At 48.4% G+C, this 24066-nt stretch overlaps 1 protein-coding gene across 2 annotated transcripts in view; it reads right to left on the reverse strand.

Moving 5' to 3' along the window:
- AKT1 (AKT serine/threonine kinase 1) overlaps positions 1 to 23193 on the reverse strand; it is a 125876-nt gene extending 102683 nt beyond the window's left edge. Inside the window, exons 1-2 of one of the 2 annotated variants that reach the window (XM_082218412.1) lie at positions 22739 to 23193; positions 1313 to 1474 (exon numbers count right to left, since the gene is read on the reverse strand). In XM_082218412.1, coding sequence (XP_082074538.1) covers positions 1313 to 1358 — 46 coding nt within the window. In that variant the 5' untranslated portion in view covers positions 1359 to 1474; positions 22739 to 23193. Of the gene's footprint in view, positions 1 to 1312; positions 1475 to 22734 lie in introns of both variants that reach the window. The other variant, XM_082218411.1, reaches the window with a different exon arrangement.
- Between the last annotated feature and the right edge of the window lie 873 nt (positions 23194 to 24066).

Genomic DNA, 24066 nt, shown 5'->3' on the forward strand with positions numbered 1-24066 from the left:
ATTCCCCGGACATAGCCGGAATACTGCAGTCGCAAGCAGAGTCCGGGCAGAAATCGCAGAAATACAGATGCACGGCAACCCATGTCAGAAGTCTAGAGCTCAATGAATGTTTATAAAAATAGCTCAAAAAGCTGCAAATTTTTGCGCTTTTGCAGGAAAAGCCCAACAACTTTGTCCCCCCCAAAAGCTGCTAAATAACTTTTGTTGTCTGTTCCCCTTTTCTACTATTACAGATTTTAACTTTTTGAAATATGGCAACCCTACTCTATGGCCCCATCCACATTGTACATTTAAAGCAGTATCATACCCCTTTAAACAGCCCCAAAGGATATTGGGAACCGCAATTAGTTAAGGGAGTTACTAGGGGAGTGCTCACACAGCTACAATTCTCAGAGTGGTTTAACAATCGATCCTTCTTCCCAGGGAACTCTGGGAAATGGGTTCCCCATACAACTCACAGCACCCATAACAAACAACAGTACCACCAGAATTCTCTGGGGGAAGCCATGACTGTTTAAAATGCATAGTGGGGCCTACACTGGGTGGCTCAGATAGACCACGTTTCTCCCGATTTTATTAATTTACCGTATTTTTCGCTTTATAAGACACACTTTTCCCCTCCTAAAAAACAAGGGGGAATGTGTGTGCGTCTAATGGAGCGAATGCAGGCTGCGCAGCTATCCCAGAAGTCAGAAAAGCGAGAGGGATTGCTGCGCAACGCTCCCTCTCGCTGCTCTGGCTTCTGGCTTAGCCCCTCAGTCCCTTCCCCCACCTCCCGGAAAAGCCCCCAAGAGCCGCGCTCCCTTTAAAGAGCTTTTTGTGGTTCATGCTGTGGCCACAGACATGTGATCTGACAGTGAGTTTGGAGTAGCCCAATGCAAAAATCCTGAGGATCCATGTGGATCCATGCTTTGTAACTACGGAGGAGGGAAGGAAGGGGAACCATGGATCCTCTGCTCATGACTGCAGCAGACACACACCCCGCCACCCGCAGGCATTCGCTCCATAACACGCACAGACATTTCCCCTTACTTTCTAGGAGGAAAAAAGTGAGTGTTATGGTGCAAAAAATACGGTATTTTTTTTCTTGCATTCCCCCTCTAAAAACTAGGTGCGTCTTATGGTCAGGTGCATCTTATGGGGCGAAAAATACAGTATTTCTTACACTGATGTCTCACTTTCCTATCATCACACACCTCAACCAAAGGACCCAAGGCAACTTACTTGCATAAGTTATAACACATCCATGCACTGATCCCGAACTACTCGGCTTCAGCAAAGGTGGAGAAGGGGAGGAGGGAACAGCACTTACCTCGTTTGTGGAGCCAGCCCTCTTTCACTATTGCAACTTCATTCATAATGGCAAATTCCCCCTCGACCTAGCGGTGGAAGCCAGACAGACGCTTGCCCACAGCGGTGCACAGAGATTGAGCTCTTTCTCCCCGTCTTCCTCTTTCCCCTTCCTCAGCTATTCCTGAAAGATAAGGTGGGGGGGTGGGTGAAAAACAAGGCAACATCGATTAACCCAAACAGGTTATAAAAGATGCAAAGACCATTATAAATACAGAGCCAGGACCAAAGCTCTTTTGGTTAAACAAACACAAACACACACACACACACACACACACATGGTGCAATGGAAAATACACATGAAAACAGAGAAGGAGAACCGCCCCAATGCAAAAAGGGGAAGCTGACGTAATTGTTTGGGGATTCCTGCGTGTTCAAGCGGTCAGGCAAAATACAGAAGCAGCCTCGATACGAGCACTGACCGTATCAGCCAGAGAGAGGGGAGACCTCTGGAATTAAGACCTTGTACTGGGAAAAGTGCAGATTTCCCTGGGAACGAATTTTAACATTGGCCCAGCATTTAAACTTTGCCAAAGCAAAGGAGAAATGGTCAGTAATGCTTGCTCAAGGCTAGACTCCTCACTCACCCAACAGGGCCATCAACCATCAACTGCCCTGCTGGAAGGATCCCGGTGTGTTTTAAATCACAGAACCTTAAGAGTTGGAAGGGACCCAGGGGCCATCTAGTCCAACCCCTGCAACGCAGGAATCTCAACTACTGGCGGATGCCAACGAAGTGCCCTTTAGGCAGCACACTGGAGACCCATAGATTACAGAGTGGGGCAAATCAGGCAGAAGGGCACTTGCCTAACCTTGCACCCACCAATTCTAGTCTTTCACAAAGCAAGGATTTGCAGGAAGAAGCATTCAGTCCTGACGTATTTCCTCTCCCCTCCCCACCTTCATGGGTTAAACCACAGAGCCTAGGACTTGCTGATCAGAAGGTCGGCGGTTTGAATCCCCGTGACGGGGTGAGCTCCCGTTGCTCGGTCCCTGCTCCTGCCAACCTAGCAATTCGAAAGCACATCAAAGTGCAAGTAGATAAATAGGTACCACTCCAGCGGGAAGGTAAACGGCGTTTCCGTGCACTGCTCTGGTTCGCCAGAAGCGGCTGTCATGCTGGCCACATGACCCAGAAGCTGTATGCCGGCTCCCTCGGCCAGTAAAGCGAGATGAGCACCGCAACCCCAGAGTCAGTCACGACTGGACCTAATGGTCAGGGGTCCCTTTACCTTTACGGTAAAAAAAAAAAGAAAACACAACGCGTCTCTTTGGAGAAATGAATGCTACCCTGTTGGCAAAAACGTTAAGTTAGAATCCATCTCCCTGATGCGTTTTAGCTGCCAGGTCCCTTTCAGTAATCTACTGAGAAGTGGCCCAGTCCCAATATGACTACGATGCAACTTTATTCTTTCTGTACTTGGAAATAGGGAGGTAAAACAATGCCACTGAAGTTTCAGCATCCGTTGTCAGCTTGTGGTCTTATCCATTAGGTGCTGCAAAGCTGTCAACGGTCACGAAAAAATTGTTTTCAGAAATCGGCTTAAGAAACAAAACAAAACCCAGAACCCTCACCTGCCATTCAAAGCCACACAAAAACCAAGCAAATGAGTCACTTGCCACATTAGATAGCATATGTTTAAGCACAGCAGGACTGCTTGGACTCTGTACCAATAGAGCCCAGAAACATGAAGATTAAACTAGCATATGTTTACTTTCGGCACATTGGCAAGTGCAACACACACACACAGAGCAATGAGATTCCAAAGTCAAATGATTTCTCCCCCCCCCCCCGGATGGAATTGAGGAACAGATCTGGAGAGGTGAAATTGCACAGATACTGGGAACGGGCTGGAGTGGGGAGGAAGATGTGGACAATGGAGACTTTGAAGAACACCCAGATTTGTGTACAAATTGCACTACACAACGTTAAAAATACACTAGGAAAGCTGGGACTCTGCAACCTGTTTGAATGTGCAATTGATTCTCATATGCTTGCTTACTTTGCACAAATTTAATATGCTATTATGACTAATTTAATATTTTATCCACTGAGGGTTTTTCTAATTTTTACCTAACCCACTTAGAAATTTGGTTGATAACCGCGTAGAAAGATGATAAAGCAATATGAAGTTTGTGTGTGTGTGTGTGTGTGTGTGTGTGTGTAAGTGCGCAGGTAGGCGCGTGCGTGCGCGCGCGCGCGCACGCACGCGCCTACCTGCGCACTTACACACACACACACACACAGCATCTCCCTTGCAAGCAGAAGATCCAGGGTCCAACTCTGGCATCTCCAGGGAGAACCTGGATGGTGGTTTGTCTTAAATTCTGAAGAGCTGCTACCAGTTGGTGTGGACAGTACTAAGCTGGGATGGACCAAAGGTCTGACTCAATGTTAAGGTAGTTTCCTACATTCCTATAAATAGTTGAAATAAATAATAAAAAAATATTTCTTTTCTACTGTGATTCATGGGGAAGAGCAGGGAGCTCTGGTAGCTCCCAAAACACCACACCCTGACCACCAGAGTCCCTGCTCAGCTGTTTCCCACCCCACTCTTTTTGGTTTCTGAGATTCCACAAAGAACTGTCCCCATAATTTTAAGTCTAAGAACAAAGGCTTAAAGCAGGCAAAGCCACATCCATCTCCTCTGATTTGCGAGAAAATCATTACTGTACTGAGAAAGTTGTTCTCTAAAACTGCTTAAGGCTATGCTCCCATATATAAAAATGTGAGACATTTTAGTGTATTTTTGGTCTTTGTTGGAAGCCGCCCAGAGTGGCTGGGGAAACCCAGCCAGATGGGCAGGGTACAAATAATAAATTATTATTAATAATAATAATTATTATTAACCTTCGCATTCACGGTTGTCCAACACAGAAGTGTTATGGGCACTAAATCCACCCTAGCTAGGATTGTCTTCAACATCTAACAGAGCCTTTCCAGTGGTGGCACCCTTATTCCCATAGTGCCGATGGAGATCAGAGGAAAAGTGGAGCTGGTTTGCCCTGGACAGAGATAGGGAACGTGTGGCACTCTGGATACTACAACTTCCCTAAGCCCCAGTCTGCATGCTCAGTGGTCAACTGCCAGAGATGATGGGAGCTGGACTTCAACAACACCTGGAGGGCCACAGCTGACCATCGCTAGTCTACGATCACTGATAAATTCAGAAGATTCAAACCCTGAGAGGCTGGATTCAGCCTTGTCAATTTAGGCTGGTATCCAATCAGTTCAATTATACCTTGGCTGAACATTTTCTGAAACAGAAACTTTTCTAGTGGTGCTTTATTTTTCCACTGGCAATTTTCCCATTTCGTAAGTTCATTGGTGACAATGCATGGATGCCACCCGCAAAAAAATATTAAGAGAGTTTGGCGGTTTTGTTTAAGCTAAGTAAGATAGACATGCTAAATTACATCATTGTATGCCACCAGAAAGCTATCCAATACACACAAAATAACTGTTTCTGAAGCAAACAGCTCTAATTCACACAGGAAAATTTCCCAACTCAAAATTTCCTAGGAAATCCCCATCACTGCTTAACAACCAGAAATGTGAAGAATCTTGCGTCTACACATGCAGCCCCTTCCCCTCCCCAAGTGTGCTGCAATTAACCTAGAAAATTTACAATCAACCAGAGTTTCCCATTGTGTTAGAACTGAGAAACTGTGGTTACCAGATTCAGAAGCAAGCCAGATTTTTAACCAAATTTAAACACTGGTTTAAGATGTTCTGGGAAACTACAGTTAAGACTTCCTGACTTTTTGCAGCACTCCAAAAAAGGGAAGGAGGAAATGGGTTGGAGGCAGATGAAGCACAGGACAGATGAAGCACCATGCCAAGGTACGATAATCAGAAACGGCCATAGTCTATAAAAGATACTGGATTTTGCAGATGGTACTGGACTGGTTGCTTTCATTTTCTGCTGCAGGCAAACTGCTTGTTGTTATTACAGTGGTACCTCTAGTTGCGGACTTAATCCGTTTTGGGGTGCCATTTTGCACCCCAAAAAGTCTGCAACTAGAGCACCTCTTCTGCACATGTACATGGCACAATCGAGCACTTCTGCGCGCACGCGCGCAAAGCATGCAGATCACTTCCACGCACACTTCCAGGTCTGCCACATTCATAAGTTGAAAGTCCGTAACAAGAGCGGAACGCAACATGAGGTATGACTGTACTGGTGTTTTTAATGATTGGTTCCAATTTGTACGCAACATTTATGATTAAAAGTGAGTACAGTTTAGAACACAGCCAGAACAGAGAAAGAGGATCCTTTCCCCATAGTTACTAAGTCAAGATGACGATTCAAAACAAAACAAAGCACACATAACAGCACCTTAGCAACTCCCAATTCCTGGCTCTAGCTGTAGCTGTAGCTAATTTTCCTATAAGGAAAGTTGGCACAAGTGAATGCAAATGTATGCAAATTGATTGAGGAAGAAAAACAAAGTCTGTTAGGAAGGCAGAAAATGCACGCACACCCCTACAGAGAATTTCAAACTGCTTTTCACTCTTTCCAAGCTTATTCTAAGTATCATTCCCCCCAATTTTTTTCATTGCACTGGTTCACCCACATGGCGATATGTTCACCGTCTGAAGACCGCAACAACAGGTCCTATTTGCAAAAACAAGCAGTGACGTCCACCCAAGCTATATCAACCAAATCCACTCAGCTACAAGTGAATTCAAGTGATGCATTCAAACACTAGGGCTGGTAGCCATAGGCAAAAAGGAATTCCATGCAGGCCACTTAGCAAGCAAAACTCTTCATCCCGAGCCACTGAGGCTACCTGACCAAGATGGATTCAGGCACCCCAAAACCTGTTCTTTCAGAGGGAGACCAACGCCATCCAGAACAGGCAACTGGCCAATCTCCCAGGTGCAGGCACCCCAAACCCATAGTGCCTCCCCCTTTCGAAGGTTCAAGCTCAAGTTTATTGGTCCTCATCTAGCCCAACATTGTGCCCTAGTCTAGTAAAAACCCACAGCATTTTCATGCCAGTCACAGTCCTTCCTGCAAAGCTAGAACCAGCAACCCGTCTCTCTTGTGCAAGTGGCCATTCAAGCTACTCAGACCAAGGATGGGGGAACCTGGGGCCATAGCTGTCAACTTACAGATTTGAAAATAAGGGACCAGCAGCCTCGAAAAGAAGGGATCAGCAGCCCAAATAAGGGATTTTCCGGGCGCAGGTATGTTCGACCTCTGAGCCCCTCTGAGCCAAAGGCAGAAAGCCCAGCCAGCAGCCAAACAAAGCCTTAAGCGGTGGTTCCCACAGCGCAGCAACCTGGCAAAGGGAATGCAGCAAGAGAAACCACCGTCACCTCTCCGCTGGGAAGCACTGAGCAAAGGCGAGTCCCCAGGCAATGTAGCTGATTTGAATGGCACAAGGCATGCAAGCCCCACCCCCCAGTCATTCTTAGATTCCTTATTGGGTGAGCAACGCAGCCAAGCACCACAGTTGGAGCCTCCCTCCTCCCTGGCCGGCAGGGAGGGAGGGAGAGGAGCTGCTTCCTTTGAAACTTGGGAAATTTAAGGGACATCATCAATAAGGGACAGCAGTGGGACACAGAGCTGGGATAAGGGACTTTCCCACCAAATAAGGGACAGTTGACAGCTATGCCTGGGGCCTTACAGATGTTGCTGAACTACAGTCCATGCTGATAGGAAGGTGGAGTCCAGCAACATCAGGAGGGTGCCTTTTAAAAGCCATCAGTGGTCACCATCACATCCCAAAGGCCTATGGGGTCCGAGCAAAGGCCCACAAACGAAGTACAACATCCTGTTTTCACATTGGCCAACCGGACTAAACACACCAGCAGGGTCAGCTCAGACACAAATGGCAGAGGTGTGGGGTACAAAAAGTTCCAGGGCTTTTATTTGGTGGGGGGTGATTGCCCCCCCCCCAAATGTCATGAGCTAATTAGTAACTGTGAACCTATTGCCAATGCAGTATTAGGTGCATCATTGCCGTTTCAAAGCTTTTGGCTTTACTAAATATAAGCTAAATAAACATGCTAAAATAGATTTCTTGCAAGGGCAGTCGTCCACCTTTATAGACCCACCTTCAATCAAAACATACCTTTATTTTCTCGTGTATAAGACACCCACGTGTGTAAGACGACCCCTATTTTTTTGAAGCCAAAATTAAGAAAATGATATTTTTGCTGAGCTTTTTCGGGGGGGGGGGGAGATATCCCTTGAGTTGTTGCACTTTTGGGGGGGAGGTCGCCACCGCAATTGCTCACTAACCCCCCTCTGCATTCACTATCCATGTATAAGACGGCCCCCAATTTCTACCTACATTTTAAAAGCAAAAAACATGGAAAAATATGGTTAGTTTGGGGGATCCACTTCTCTCTTCTTCTTTTATCCCATATTTGTACACTGGTAGTGCTGCTGTTGCGACCCACCTCAAATCCTAACCCACCAGCCAAAGGCCAATCAAGGACACCAGAAGAATTTCCAATGAAAGTTACTCTGATATGCGTGGGAAATTTTTCCTCCAGGAAATGTTTCAATTCAACATTTTCTGAGAAGCCCACATCACAGGGTTGGACCGTCACAGTGGTTGAGAGGCGGCGAGATTTGGAAAGCAAAAAGAGATAGAAAGCAGGAATGAGATGATAATAACCACCTGTTTTGAAGAAGCCAGGGCAAAGAGAAACCATCTTTTGAGTTCCACCCGACCTGTGAGTCCATGTCATGGCTGCAATTCGGAAGTGGGTGATCTGTTCAGAGAGGCGATTTAGTAGGACGGCTCTCTCCCACCAAGGGACCATCAGACTCAGTCAAAGACGAGGCGGCCAATGAGGTATCCCTTGAGCCAAGACTGACTCTCATCCTGGGTTCTCCAAGAACCTTCGCAATGAAGTTACCCACAAAAAATCAAGGAAAATATTTACTTTGAGATAACATTGGCTGCCAAGATTCTGACTGTTCCCAAGAGAAAACAATGTGGTTTGAAAAGCAAGGAGGCAGGAAGGGTAAGCGGTCTAGCTAGGCTACAGAGCAGGCATAGGCAAACTCGGCCCTCCAGATGTTTTGGGACTACAACTCCCATCATCCCTAGCTAACAGGACCAGTGGTCAGGGCTGATGGGAATTGTAGTCTCAAAACATCTGGAGGGCCGAGTTTGCCTATGCCTGCTACAGAGGAAACCTTGGTCCCACATCGCATCCATGGGGCTTGATGAACAAGGGACATGGGGTATCCCAGAGAGTCAAATTTAATAACCAAATGCCTGAACCAACTGGTACCCAATTATAGGAAGTGGACTTTCTGATGGGCTTTAGCTGTAATTCCAAAAGGTGACCTCGTTAAGGGCAGGGCTGGGCAGAAGAGACACTGAATGTTAGTTCAAAGGCCGAGTCATTACAAGTTTCAAGACTAGCTTCATACAGCATTCAGTGGGCCTTGGGCCATTCAGAACTTAAGCCTGAGATGTCCTTTGTGCAGGTGGGAAAAAAGGAAGGTGTTTCACAGGAATTGAAGATTCAGCCTTAGTCCAATTACTGGCAGAAGGTGACTGCCTTGTTGTTACAGCCCAGTTAGTCAATGCTAAACAAGGACATCTACTTGCATTAGGTTGTAACACAGCTTCCAAGAATTAATTAGGCTGCACTCGCAGGATCCATCATTGCAGGGAAATCCCCCTATGCAACAGGTAGTATGGAAGGGCTACAGTGGTACCTAGGGTTAAATAGGCTTCAGGTTACAGACTCCGCTAACCCAGAAATAGTGCTTCAGGTTAAGAACTTTGCTTCAGGATGAGAACAGAAATTGTGCTCCGGCGGCGCGGCGGCAGCGGGAGGCCCCATTAGCTAAAGTGGTGCTTTAGGTCAGTGTTTCCCAAACGTTTTTGGGCAACGGCACACCTGTTTACTGAAAAAAAAATCTCGCGGCACACCACCATTAAAGCCCCGCCCCGTGACGTCAGCGCGCAGCGTCACGCCGGGAGGGACGCACAAAAGTGAAAGTTTTTTCCCTTCCCCTTGCCGGGGAACCTCCAAGCTTTGGGGGTGGGAGGAGGCAGCAGAGCGAGGGACTGAGGGACGGCGGCAACTGAGGCGGCGGCGGCTGTTGTGGTGGTGGCGGCGATAGCGGGCGGAGGAGGGGGCGGCGGCGGGGCTTGAGGAGCCGTCGCCGGGAGTTGCTGCTGCTGCCCGGACATGCCGGCCTCCTCCTCCTCCGCTGTCTCGCGCTCCTCCCTTTTGCACGCGCTGCCCCGCCGCTCGGCACCACCACCGCGGAGCCGCCCCCGGCTCGACACGGATCCTCGCTGCCGCCTCAGTTGCCGCCGTCCCTCAGTCCCTCGCTCGGAATTCAGCTCGGAATTCAGCCTGAGGAAAACCCCAAGTCCCCACATTTCTAGTTTCCCGCGCCCTTTAAAGGGCGATACGAGCCCCACGGCAGGCAGGCAGGCAGAGCTGGGAAGGGGGTTTCCAGGGGACATGGCAGCTCCTCGAAAGGCTTCTCTCAGCTGCGCTCAATCCGCCTCGGAGAGGATTTCCCCTCCGGTCCCATGCGTTCGTTTGGGGCATCGCTCCGGCTGCTCCCTCTCCCGCCGCACAGGAGCGATGCCTCTCTCTGGCTCTCCCTCCGCGCAGGCTGCGGGAGGGAGGGAGGTGCGCGTGTGACCCATCTCTGCTGGGAGACCAAACCCAGCGAGGCAGAGTCGCGCGGAGGCGCCCAGGCAGCGCTGCCGGCTGCGAGGAGGAGCGCCAGGCAGCAGCAGGAGGCGCGGCCTCTCCTCGCCGCCCCGCCTCTCGCCGCCCGACTCGCCCGCCTCCCTCCAGGCATCTCGCGGCACACGAGGCAACGTCTCACGGCACACTCGTGTGCCACGGAACACCGGTTGGGAAACACTGCTTTAGGTTAAGAACAGTTTCAGGTTAAGAATGGACCTCCGGAACGAATTAAGTACTTAACTTGAGGCACCACTGTATTTGGCAAGAGCTTCCCAATGGGATAAAGCGAAAGTAAGCTCCCAGTCTGCAGTCTCCATTTGCACCAGGCTTTTTGGTGGCAAATGGTTAACTAGAATCTTACTTCATTGACTTCTATGGGACAGATTCTCTGGATGCTGAGTTCTGTGGCCACTGTCGAGTTTTACGCTATCACAGGATTCACGCAGCCTAACCCAACCTTAAGGCTGCAATCTTGTACACATAACAAGTTTAACTGGGTGCAGCAGGTCTCAGTTCAGAGTACCACTGCTAATCTGTTTGCACCAGAAATCACGGTTCTAGGCTAGAAAGAGAAAACACGTTTCTAAGAACCCCTGCTCCCAATAAAATAGTTTACGAGGGTCAAAGCAGTTCACGGTTGAGAATGAACAGCTTCAGGGCAACAATGCTGGGGAATCAAAGCAGCGTGCCAGCCAAGAGCCATTCCTTATCCTGAAAAGACCACATAAAAGGACAGTATGTTAATGCGCTGCTATGCAAGATCTAAGCCTGGCCTTGCAGCGCACGATGCGTTTCCCACACTGCTTGAAAAAAAGTTCCCACCCCTACAATCATTTATGTAGAAAGAAAGGCGAGCGCTCTTGCCGGACGAATGGAGGGGCAAATTATAAAAATAAAATGAACAAATAAAACCAGGCTGGAGAGTGACCTCACTTGGGAGCAGTTCCTAGAGTTACAGTGAATAGGGGTCACCCGAGGTGGCTGTGGCCTGCTTGTCTAGCCACTGACCACGTGACTGAGCTGTGCCAAAGATATAGAAGTAAATCAAAATCAAAACGCGCAGATATAGAACTCCTCCTAGTTTACTCAGCACCAAAAAAATGCAACCACTGTCTCCCCTAGTCTCGCAGCTCAATAAAGAACAGTCAAGAAACTAAGCGGTGCTTATGCCTCACTGCAGTTTATACTGTGCTAATTTATTCATGCGCTGACCAAAGCATTCAAGCTGCGAATACACCACGGAGTGTTATTTTGAAGAGACAATCCGGGACTGCAGAATCTCAGTCTAACCATTTCAATGCAGAAAGAGAGTTTGCTTTAACACCACCAATCTGTCTACTCAAGCAGGGGTGCAGCTGACACCAAAAGGTAGCAGTTTTTGTTTTTAAATCTCTTTTTTGGGGGCTTCTCTCCAATATGCTGATATGCTCAGCAGCACACTTTCCCAACCTTTAGCAGAAATGCATGGCAGAGACACGGAAGGTGTAACAGGAAGAGAAAGGCCAAACACTTCTGGGTCGGAACTGTAGTGTCCCTTTCACTTTAACCTGCAAGAACAAACTTTCTCTTCTTTGTTCTAACGAAAGTTTTTATTAACGTAAAATCAAAATATAAGCTGGGGGTGGGGAGTTACAAAGCACAGGAGCAGTGCAGAGGTTGCATTAAATAAATAAAAATCCAGAGAGCAGATTAGGTAGAAAATTAAAAGCAGCAAAACAAATAATAAAATCCATGAAGTTGGAGAACATCTGGCCCCCAGGTCCAATCAATGAGGCCCCCAGGACTCTTCCCTTGGTTACTCCACCCAGTTCTCCCTCTGACCCATAGCCATCTCCTGTGCTGAGCTACAGTCCTTCTCCATTTGATAGCTGCTAAAAAATACCTGTGGCTTGCTATAGCACTGTCATCCAATGGCTTGACTTCACCCCTGAAGGCTCCCTCCTCAACTGTCTCCAGAGACAAACAGATACCAGTCCTACCTGGAGATGCTGGGGACTGAACCCAGAACCTTCTGCATGCAGAAAGGTCATATCGCTTATTTACCAAGTTGATCCCTGCACTCTGCGGGCGAGGGCTTCCTGCAGGTACAATCTTGTTCCACACAATCTAGGAATCAGAGGCCTTTTCTAGTGTTGCGGCACCTGCCCCTTTGGAACGCCCTCCCATTCTAAATATTAGGCAGGTGCCATCTCTTGTTGTCTTTTCAGTGCCTCCCAGTACGTTTCCGAGCACAATTCAAAGTATTGGTGCTGACCTTTAAAGCCCTAAACGGCCTCGGCCCAGTATACCTGAAGGAGCATCTCCACTCCCATTGTTCAGCCCGGACACTGAGGTCCAGCGCCGAGGGCCTTCTGGCGGTTCCCTCCCTGCGAGAAGTGAGGTTACAGCGCCTTCTCGGTAGTGGCGCCTGCCCTGTGGAACGCCCTCGACAGCAGATGGCAAGGCAATAAACAACTATTTTACTTCTAAAAGACAATTGAAGGCAGCCCAGTTTAGAGAAGTTTTTAATGTCTGACGCTGTATTGTTTTTAATATTCGGTTGGAAGCCACCCAGAGTGGCTGGGAAAACCCAGTCAGATGGGCGGGGTATAAATAATTAATAATAATAATAATAATAATAACAACAACAACAACTACTATTACTACTACTACTACTTGAAGACCTTTCTCCCAACATACCTTTTAAGCTGAGATTTCTTTCCCAATCTGCATCTGTAGATGGAATTGTTCTTACGCACTGGACGGCAGCCTAAGGCCCATGGGCCACAAGCAGCCCATGAGGGTCGTTTAACCAGCCCACGAGCTGCCCGTTTGCCGAGTCCCCGCGCACTGCGCTAAACCGGTGCGGCACGGGCTCGCTTCTGCAGTGCCAGAGATCGCGTCTGCGCAGACACAGACGCCGGAAATTGTGTGCGCGCGTAATCTGGCCCACAGAGGACGCTCCACTGGAGTGAACAGGCCCAGGCGAGGTAAACCTTGCCGACCCCTGTTCTTACGGTTTTGTTTCAATTTTGCCACCTCTTGTTTTTGACACCCTGGTCTCTTTGGGGACAAAGCGCAGGATGCAAATTTAATAAACAAGCGCACACACAACACATTTTGAAGGGGTATGCGGAGCCCTCGCTATGTACATGCCAGGAATATTCATATACTGTATCGTGTGAATGAGAGTGCATGCAACCAGGGGATGAGTTGGGAGGAGACTTGACTCTCACTGCTCAGCTTAGCAAATAATTAATGATAATAATACTCCACCCATCTGACTAGGTTGCCCCAGCCACCCTAGGTTTCCAAGGTAGAACATTATGAAAGGAAAGGAAGCCCTTTCCTCTCCTCTCCTCAGCACTGTGGAATTTGGTTCCACGGCTGAGTAGGTATTAATCAACAGGCGCAGTAGCTCCTGTTCATGCATCATATATGAGCCTCAAGGGGCCTGCTTTCGAGAGAAAAACCATGCTTAATTGAAACCACCGGATTGTTCCTAGGCTCATTCCAGCTATCAAAATCCCATCAATTAAAACGTGGCAATTAATGTAATTTCCTAGCTGCCTAGCCACCACTGCCAAAATAAAGCCCACAGCCACCGCACTTTACACCTATGCCACTCTTGCTTCTGGTCTGGCAACGGATGAGGCCAGCTCCTGCTTACCCTATGGCCAGGTTTGGCTTTGGGGCCTCCGGTTGCTAATCAAGGACGGTAACCCAGCTCAGCACAAGGGTTTTCGCTTGCACAACAGAACATGCTCCCTCTCCTCTCCCCAGTCTTGCCTTGCACCCTCTCAAAATCTGCTCCAGAGAATTGGGAGAACCCCCACCCCAAGAACAGATTGGGGGGGGGGTTCACTGTGCAAGCAGAAAACCACATGCTGACAACACAAGAAAGTTAGCACTACACTGGATTCCACTCTTTGTGATCTGGGAAGACTTCAATAATTGAATTTGGGGAGGGGGGACATTAATGAAGCCCATTCCCTGAACTTCATTACTGTTTTATTTTATTTTATTATTATTATTGGTTTTCACATATTACATTACAATACCAATGTACCAAAGCCAACACCATTTCCTCCCCATCCCCCCCATACATTTATTTAATATGCCTAGATTAAAATGTGAAGTACTGGGTGGAAGAAAAATTAGTAAGGAATGATAATAAGAATATATAGATGATTTGAGAAGATTGTAGAATGCAAAGATTATTGTATAATGCGGAGGAAATCAAGTAAGGGCGGAGGGAAGTGGGAGGAAGGAGAAAAGAATAATATGATGGACTGAACTTCACTACTGTTGACTTTATTTCCCAAATTGTACAGACTTCTAAGAACGGTGGCTATACGACAGTTCACAAAGGGAGTGGACCCTGTGGTCACCTGTAATCTGAGCACTGGAAGACGTCGGATGCTTTCAAGGAGAAATCAAGCTCCCCAGATAGAGCAAGAAGGAAGTTTGTATGTGGATGTGACACGAGTTCGGAATAGAAGACTCAGGTATGCATCAAAAGCTCCTGTTCGCCTCCCCTCCTCTCCCTGCAAGGCCCATGTGCACTCTCAAGGCTGAGGGACCCTCCAGAGCAGATATGGGGGAGGGAAGGGGCGCAGAGAAATGAGAGGATGTCACATGGCACAAGCAAAGCTCTGCTGATCTGGACGCAACCCTATGAAATGGAGTTGTTTCCAAAAACCAGAGATACTACGCAGGGTTAGGAGGTGCCTGTACTGTGCAAGCCTGCCAGGCCAGCAAAAGCCAGACTCCCTTGCATATTTTTTGCTGCTGCTGCTGCTACTACTACAGTGGTACCTCGCAAGACCAATGCCTCGCAAGACGAAAAATGCACAAGACGAAAGAGTTTTCCGTTTTTTGAGTCGTTCCGCAAGACAAATTTCCCTATGGGCTTGCTTCGCAAGACGAAACGTCTTGCGAGTTCTTGCGAGTTTGTTTCCTTTTTCTTAAAGCCGCTAATAGCCGCTAAGCCACTAATAGCTGTGCTTCGCAAGATAAAAAAACCGCAAGACGAAGAGACTCGCGGAACGGATTGATTTCGTCTTGCGAGGCACCACTGTACTTAAGAGCCAATTCACAAGACCTGGTTTAAATACCACGTTGGACCAAACAAAGAAAGTCTCATCCATATGGGGCACCACACTTGCTAGCATGATCAATCAGATGGGGAATTGCCTCAGCTCAGAGGTACAGCGTTTGCTTTGCTTGCAAAAGGTCCCGGGTTGTGCAATCCGCAGCATTTCCAGGTAAGGCTGAAACCCTGGAGAGCATCCGCCATTCAGCGCAGACAGTTCTGAGGCAGATGGACCAAGGGCCTGAATCTGCGGTCATGGCAGCTTCCTGTGTTCTTCCTAACATGTTTTAATGTTAACAAACTCGGGGGTCAAACAACCAGAACACTTATTCATTTGTATTTATCCAGCAATATTTATAAACTGGTTAATTAAAGAGCTCGCAAAAAAAGCGGGTGTAATAGGATGGAGAAAGCAAGCTAAAATCCATTAAGCGACTAAAAACCAAACCATCATCAAAGATACACAGATCCAAAATCAATACACCTCTAAAAATGAATCCAGGTGATTCAAAAAATGGTGAATAAGGGGCCCAAGAAGAGAAAGGCCACAGTTAGGGCTGGGAGCGTTGAAACCCCGGAAAGCCTCTGCCAAACAGTGCAGACAATACAACTAGATGGACCTAATGGTTTGACTCAGTGCAAGTCAGCTTCCTATTAGTGTTAGAAATTCCCCAGGCTCCAGGTGTGTCTTGCGACTGGCATGGGTCCAATTGCGGCCATGTGGAGATATCTGGATGCCAGGTTGATGACTGACATCTCCACCTGGCTGGCCCCTCCAGCTTTCTTAAGCAAATAAGCAGAAGAGCTAATTTATTGCGTTTATATCCCACCTTTTTCTCCCAAGGAGTCCATGGTTTAGCTGCCTCCCTACAACGACCCTTTGAGGTAGGTTAAGAGACTGTGACTGGCCCAAGGTTACCCAGTGAACGTCATGACTGAGTGGGGATTTGAACCCTGATCTCCCAAGGCCTTAGTCTGACACTCTAACCACTACACCATATGGGTTTCCTAGAGCACTTCTGCTATGGGGTAGCTATATAAATTAATTAAGTAAGTAAATAAATAGGGGGAAAGCAAAATGTCCCTTAGAGAAGGATCTGAAATATTTTCTGTGAAGCTCGAATTTGTTTTATTCTGCATTGCTTTAGTTGATGCTTTAATGCGTTGCAAACCGCTTTGAGATTTGTTCTTTAAAATATAAAGCAGTACAGAAATGAATAATAAATTTCAATGGAAAATAAAAAAGGCGCCTAGACAATCCATTGCGACGACTGCTATCTAGGTTTAAGGCACCACTGGCGATTAGTTTGTATATCCGAGTTCCTAACACTCTTTCCTATGTTCCTAGTAAAATATGATGATTAGTAAGAATGTAGGAGGATTCTGGACTTGCCATCAGGATTTATTCTGAATGCTTCTGCTGGTAAGGAAAAACCACCCCGCATATAGAAAAGTAGCACATCAGGAAGGAAGTTTGAGCACTGGTCTCTCCCCTATATGCTAGATTGCCACAAGCAGGGGGCTTTTTTATATGCAATGTGTTTGTATTTACAGACAGGGTGGCCCTCTATGCCTGTTGTTCGATAGAACAGCCTCCGCTGTATAAACAGCTTTTCTTCTGCCTGCACAGGTTGCGCCTCGCAGAACAAGCCTTCACACGGCCCCAGATAGCCAAGCATGAAGAAAAGGTTACAGACCAACAATGAACAGTAAAGACAGCAACAGACAAGTCAGAAGAGCAGAGATGGTGCAAGGGTAAAGCCAGAACGGCCTAGGAATAAGAAGAGGGACTTGGATGCGAAAAACTGTTCTGACAATAATAAAAGGGAGAACGGGTCCCAGACACAGAGGCAAAATAGGCAGCGCATACATCCATGGGCAAGAATATTCTGTTGACTTCGCTGGTGCTATCTTGTGCCGTCAGGATTCCCCCTGCATCCACAGCATGCGCACGCAAAGCACTGAGCATAGCAAGTGCTGCTCTAGCACATCACAAATCACGGCACCATGCCAGCACTGCAGTGGCCCAGTGGAGGTGTCGCAGATACACACCAGGGCAGATTTTCAGAAAACCGCTGTTGTAGGTCTGCTCTCTCTAAAACACACACATTTGAGCGGCGGAAGTTAAGCCTAAAGGAGCTTCCAGGAAGTTGTGTTGAGTGGGACCACTGGCCTGCCTAGCTCAATACTGTCTACACAGACTGGCAGCAGCTCTCCTGGGTTTCAGGTGGAAGGAGCCTTTCCCAGCCCCCCACCTGGAGTCGCGGGGAACTGAGACTGGGATCTTGTGCATGCACAGAAGGCACAGAGGGACTCACATCTGGTGCTCCAGACTAGGGCTGGAAGATTTTTCCAGCCTGAGGGCCACATTCTGCTTCTGGGCAAGCTTTTGGGGGCGACATGCCAGTGCTGGGCTGGTCCAAGGGCAAAGGTGGATGGAGTAAAATGTGAATTTTGCAAATATGCATTTTCTGCACATACCTCTCTCTACCCTCCACCCAGGCAAGCAAAGAGGCACTGTGAGAATTTAAGGGCACATTCCAGCCAGACCAAAAACACACAGAATGCAAACCAGAGTCCAGTGAGGGTGTGTGGCTTAGGGACAAGAAAGGAGATTCCGGCTACACATCAGGAAGACCTTTCTGGTGGTAAGAGCTGTTCGACAGTGGAGCGGTCTCGGGAGGTGGTGGACTCTCCTTCCTCAGACCTTTTGAAGCAGACTTTAGATGGCCATCTGTCCTGGATGCTTTAGCTGAGATTGCTGCACAGTGGGGGGGGGGTGTGGTTTGACTACATAACCCTTGAAGTCCCTTCCAACTCTATGATTTTCTTAAAGTTCCAAGGGCCAGGTAGAAAGGCTTGGAGGGCTGTATTTGGTGGCCAGGCCTGAAACTCCCCATGAAGCTTCCCCTGAAGCTCTAAGTTGTGGGGCTTTATTTTTTTTGAAAAAGACACGTGATGCTGAAGTAGCAAAGAGGTGTTTTTGCTCAATTTTCCAGCTGGAAGGAGGGGGAAATAACTTTCCTAAACTCTGCAAAACTTCTTGTATAGATGAGTTGCAGTAATACAAACATAGGAATTCCAGTACACGTAGTGAGGCCATTCAGAGCCCAGTAACAGCTACTCCCACCAGCTGTAGCTCTTAAAACAGTGATGGCCAAACTTGGCCCTCCAGCTGTTTTGGGGACTACAATTCCCATCATCCCTGACCACTGGTCCTGTTAGCTAGGGATGATGGGAGTTGTAGTCCCAAAACAGCTGGAGGGCCAAGTTTGGCCATCACTGTTTTAAGAGGTCCCAGGCAAAAGTCTTGATCTGTGCTAGCAGGTAATTTTTTAACTGAAGGTGCAAGGGATTTAACTTGGCATCTTCTACAGAGCAAGGATGTGCTTTACCACCAAGTTGTGGTGCCTTTCCTAAGAACTGAGCACTTCCTGTGAGCATTGGGTCTTCCCTAAATCTCCTCCATGTGTTGGGGAAGACTCGTTGCTCACCTAATGCGAAATCCCCACACGGTCTTCCTTGACCATTCTCCTTCACCGAGGAGGGTAAGCTAGCCTATGTGTACATGGGGCTTTTGAGTCACACGGGCGGCGTGCAGAACTATTTAATTAAAATCATATGCTTTTTATTTACTCGGGCAGGATGAAAGACAAATCTTTTTAATCCCAAAATTACTCCTAGAGAAAGTAATTAGTCCTAGTAAAACCATACTCTCCCTAGCCTGAGAAGAAAACGTAGAGGGCTGGGCTCGCACTTTTAATTTTGTGAACTCATGTTAAGTATGCAACTTTTAAAGAACAAGGCAGGTTGCAAACGGCACATTACATTGCTGGTTCTCCCCAGCACGTTTTGTAGCTTCCGCGCATATGGCTGTGAAGTTTGCGGCTATTAAAGCGTCCCGTTCACAAGCGACGGTGCCGTGCTTCTATTTTACCACTTAAAACTCTGGTTTTTCCTCGCACACCAGCTGAATATGTATGCTATAAAATAAACCAACACTTAAAGAGATTTAGCTGCCACAACCTGGGTAAGTGAGGTGGCTCATTCAGGTCAGCGTGGAGTTTTTTTTTTGCACATTCCCAAACAAATAAAGGGAGAAAGCTTAATCATGCCAGGTAAACCATCTGCGTGTGAGACAGCAATGTGGTACGATGGATAACGCACTGGACTTGGACTATGGGAAAACTCAGGATCAAGCCCCTGCTTGGATATGAAGCTCATTTTGGGACCTTGAGCCAATTACACTGTTTCTTCCTGCCCAAAATCGCATCTAGATAGATCAGACAGACTTGACCTCCTTAGAGTTAATATGCCTTTGCCCCCACCTTACACCTAACTCCTTATACAGTGGTATAATTCGTTCCGGAGGTCCGTTCTTAACCTGAAACTGTTCTTAAGCTGAAGCACCACTTTCGCTAATGGGGCCTCCGCTGCCACCATGTCACCGCTGCCCGATTTCTGTTCTCATCCTGAAGCAAAGTTCTTAACTCGAGGTACTATTTCTGGGTTAAGGGACGCGGGTGGCGCTGTGGGTAAAACCTCAGTGCCTAGGACTTGCCGATCGCATGGTCGGCGTTTCGAATCCCCGCGGCGGGGTGAGCTCCCATCTTTCGGTCCCAGCTCCTGCCCACCTAGCAGTTCGAAAGCACTCTTAAGTGCAAGTAGATAAATAGGTACCGCTTTATAGCGGGAAGGTAAACGGTGTTTCCGTGTGCTGCGCTGGTGCTGGCTCGCCAGCTGCAGCTTCGTCACGCTGGTCACGTGACCCAGAAGTGTCTTCGGACGGCGCCGGCTCACAGCCTCTAGAGCGAGATGAGCACGCAACCCTAGAGTCGGACACGACTGGCCCGTACGGGCAGGGGTACCTTTACCTTTACCTATTTCTGGGTTAGCGGAGTCTGTAACCTGAAGCGTATGTAACCCGAGGTACCACTGTATTGCTGCTGCAGAAATTCACCTACTCCAAAAGCAGTAATTCCTGGCACAAAGGTTTTTATACATTCAAAGGCCCGAGATAATTAAATCAAACTATTGTGGGTTTGAAGATGAAAGTTAAACAGCTACATTATACTGGCAACACAGCTATTGAGCACATTTACCTGTAAACAAATGCAATGGCGATAATTAACCTGGCCAAGAAAATAAGGATCCAAAACTATACTTGTTATTTGTGTTGTGTTTGTTTGTGTTTTTGTGTTTGTTTAAAAATTTGTGAAACTTTAATAAAAATGTATATATATAAAAAAGATAATTAACCTGGCCAGGCCTTTTAAAAAAAAGAAAAAAAGAAGGGAAAAGATCCTGACTTTTAAATACTACATGATTACACAAACACACAGAATGCAATAAGGGATCCATCCTTTTGTTTTCTCATGCCAGAGAAAAGACAAGGGGGGGGGCTACCTAAAAGTATTAACAATGCTACCCTACCCTCACTGGGAAGCGTGTCCCATCGAGTTCTGAAGGGCTTACTCTCCTACGTAAGTGGGTACAGGATTGCCACTTACAAAAAACCTAGACACAGTCATAGTCTGTTCACACAGCAAGGTTTTTCTCCAGATAAGTAGAAGCCTGTCTTTGGCCTTTCTTTGGAGTATGCATTCGCATGGGGAAATGTAACTTTATTACTTATTTTTTTCATTTGGCCCTTCCTCCAAGAAACTTGGGGCAGAACTGGCAGCCCATAGCACCACCGCCACCTGCATATGGCAAACAAGGTCAGGCCAATGGCCCACAAGCCCGGCCTCAAAGCCAGCCAGCAGGACCTGAACACAACCAACACTCTCCCTTCCTTGCAGTTTCCAGCAACTGGTACTCAAGAGGCATTGATCTCTGTCTAATTCTCCTTAAAAAGCCATCCAGTTCAGCGGGCATCCCTGTCTCTTTGGGGAGCAATTTCCAATTTATCCTCATTAACAACCCTGCGAAGGAGGTTAGCTTGAGAGAGGCACCCAGCATTGCTGTCCCATGCCGAGAGAGAATTTGAACCCGTCTCTCTCTGCTGCTACTCCAACACCACTCTATCCCACAACACTTCAGGTTTTCTCATGTCCAACAGGCAGCTCCATGGAAATGGAGCAGTATTCCCTGCTACGACTGTTGCACTTCAGGCACATTCATGCAGGACCGCCAAGTTTGCGCATTACGTTTGTCTGCACAAAGTAGTACCTAGAAGCTGTCAGGACTGCCTGAGCGGACAGAAGAACACAAGACTATGAACAAGCTCTAGAAACAAAACCACAGATCTTACAGAGTTACACCCAAGTGGATTGTGTGAAACTCACTTAGGCCTATTAGTACCTCGGGTATAACGTGCCCAGGGCAGTTATTATGAAGCTTTTAGATACTGCAGAAGGATAGTAAACAAAACCTATATAGCATCCGCTGCAAGCAATCCAGCTTAAGCGAAACTCCATTTAGAACAAGTTAGCCAAAAATCTAAAGTCCTTCATACTTTTTGTTTTGTTTTGTTTTGTTTTAAGAGAGAAAACCAGCTATTTTCATTACCTCCAAAAGCTAATTAGGAGGCTACAGTGGTCCAAAGACCTGGGGGTCTGCAACCAAATTACGCACCTCACGAGAAGCCACAGCCAATGTGGGGGCGCGGATGGGGTTCTTCTGTCAAGCATTCCCCCCCCAAGTGATTCGCCGTTTTGACTCATTCGCTCGTTACTTTTTTTAGGTGTACAGTAAAAATAAAATAATGTGTGAATCAGCCCTGCCTGTCTCACATCAAAGATTCGGTTGGCGAATGAGAAGGTGGGGGTGCCAAAGGCCTGGTTTTTATGGTACTGGGTTTGTGAGGATGTGGGGGGGTGTTATAAGAAATATGAAATAATCCAACGCCTGGAAAGCGTATACATTGCTGGTGGGTAGGGCAGGAGACCCAGTTATCTCAGAAGTGGAAGGAGGAGGGACCTGAAAACCTCCTTCCTCCTCCAACAGCTGTGGGCAGCAATGGAGAAGCCTGAGGTAAACAAACACCGCATAGAGGAAAGAAGGGGGGGCGGGTTAGAGAGAGTAAAGCAAATGGAGGGTGCAAACCCAGGACCCACCACAAGGCCCCTCACCCACCTGACACCCCACAACGCAGCGGTCCCAAAAGGAAAAAAAGAGGGTTGGGAAAGGTGCAAGTTTTTTCCACAGGGGGAGAAGCCCCCCCAGCGCGCACCCCACCCCAAAGGCGCGCACAAAGAGCCCCTTCCTCTCTTCTCCCACCCCTCTCGCTTTGGGGGAGCAGGCGTTTCCAAAGCCCAGGCGCATCTGCAGGCAGGAGCAAAAGGGAGCCGCCGCCGCCACTGCCACTGCCACTGCAATGCACAAAAAAAAGGATATTTCAATATATTATTTGAGAAAACAGCACACATATCTCATCTAAGGCCTGCAAAGGAGGGTCACTTTTGCAGCGGGAGGTTTGCAAGCAAACAAGCCGCCTCGGAGAAAGGGCGAGAGCGCCGCGCCGCTCGGAACAGGCGCTCCAGACAATGCACCAAAAAAAAGGGGCGCCCCCCCAAAAAAACCCACGCGCGCGCGCACCCAAGCCAAAGGGGGCAGAGCAAGGCCCCGCGGCTGCTCCCTCCCCATCCGAGGCCCGGGGACGCCGGCGGCCACTTACATGCCTGGGAGGGTGCAAGCGGAGCGGCTGGCTGGAGCCGAGGCCTAGGCGGGCTGCTGCTGCGGCTGCCGGGCGCCACCGCCGCCGCCGCCTCCTTGCTGGTCTCGCAGGGAATCAGCCCATTGAGCTCCCGCCTGCGAGGGCTATGAATGGGGAGGCGGCCGGCGGCTCCTGGTCTCTCCTGCGGGGCTTCCTCGGAGCAGCGCGGCTGCCCGGGCGTCGCGAGCTCGACGCGTTGCCGTTGCGGCCGCCGCCGCTGCCGCTGCTGCTGCTTTTGCTGCTGCTCCCAGTTCCTCCAGCCTCCCTTCCTTTCCCCTCTTTGAGTCACTCGCGCGCACACTCACACGCTCACGCGCACAAACACACACACGCCGGCTCTCGCCCGCGGGGTCCTACTGCCCGGCATGCTCCACTCCCAGTTTCCATGCAATGTTTTTTTTTTTCCTTCCCAGGACGCTGGAAAGACACCCGCGCGTTGCATGCATGCGCTTCCTCGGGCAATTCAGCGCACGCAACACAACAGCGCGCGCACCCGCTCAGCACTCTCTCAACCCACCCGCCCCCAACATGCACACGCGACACACGCATGCACTTAGCACACTGCCGCATCCAGCACACGCTGAACACTTCACACGTGCCTCCAAACTCCAGACGCTTGCTCAGCAAAACCAGCTCTCAAAACGTGCACTCTCTCGCGCGCAACACGCCCAAAGCACACGCGTGCACCTATTCGGCACACTGACACATTCAACACACACGCATGCGCTTACTCAGCATTCTCATGCACTCAAAACAGGCGCAGCGCTCCCACACTCAAAATGCATAGGCTTTACTCAGCAGCTTCACACACAGCACACTCAAGAGATACACATGCGCTTCTTCTGAGCTCTCACATGCACAGAGCACTCGATGCACTCGCATGCATTTACTCAGAGCATACACACACAATCCTCCTTCATTCAAAAGGAAATTGAGGGGAGAAGAGTCTGGACTTCATCTTAAGAGGCGCCCAGCACTTGGTTAGAGATGTAAAGTGTTGCTGGCCTCACGGGGGACACTGGGCACAGCTGTAAATTGTAATTCTACATACATGTTAAATGGGCTGCGGCTAAGAAAGACCCCCGCACAGTCATACTGGACTTGAAAAAAGGAAAGTTCCCCCAAATGAGCAGGGCTGGTGAAAAGGAAGCTGAAAGATGGGGAAGTCAAGGGCAGCAGGATGAGGGAACTGGACCAAGTTTGACAGATGGGAGGGGCTGCCCGCCTGTCAATCATTTCATGTCAACAATGATGTCAGCTGACCCTTTTCGCCCAGCAGTGTGAAATCGGGTG

Source organism: Podarcis vaucheri (genome assembly GCF_965113315.1).
Source record: "Podarcis vaucheri genome assembly, chromosome: 1".
Taxonomy (NCBI): domain Eukaryota; kingdom Metazoa; phylum Chordata; class Lepidosauria; order Squamata; family Lacertidae; genus Podarcis; species Podarcis vaucheri.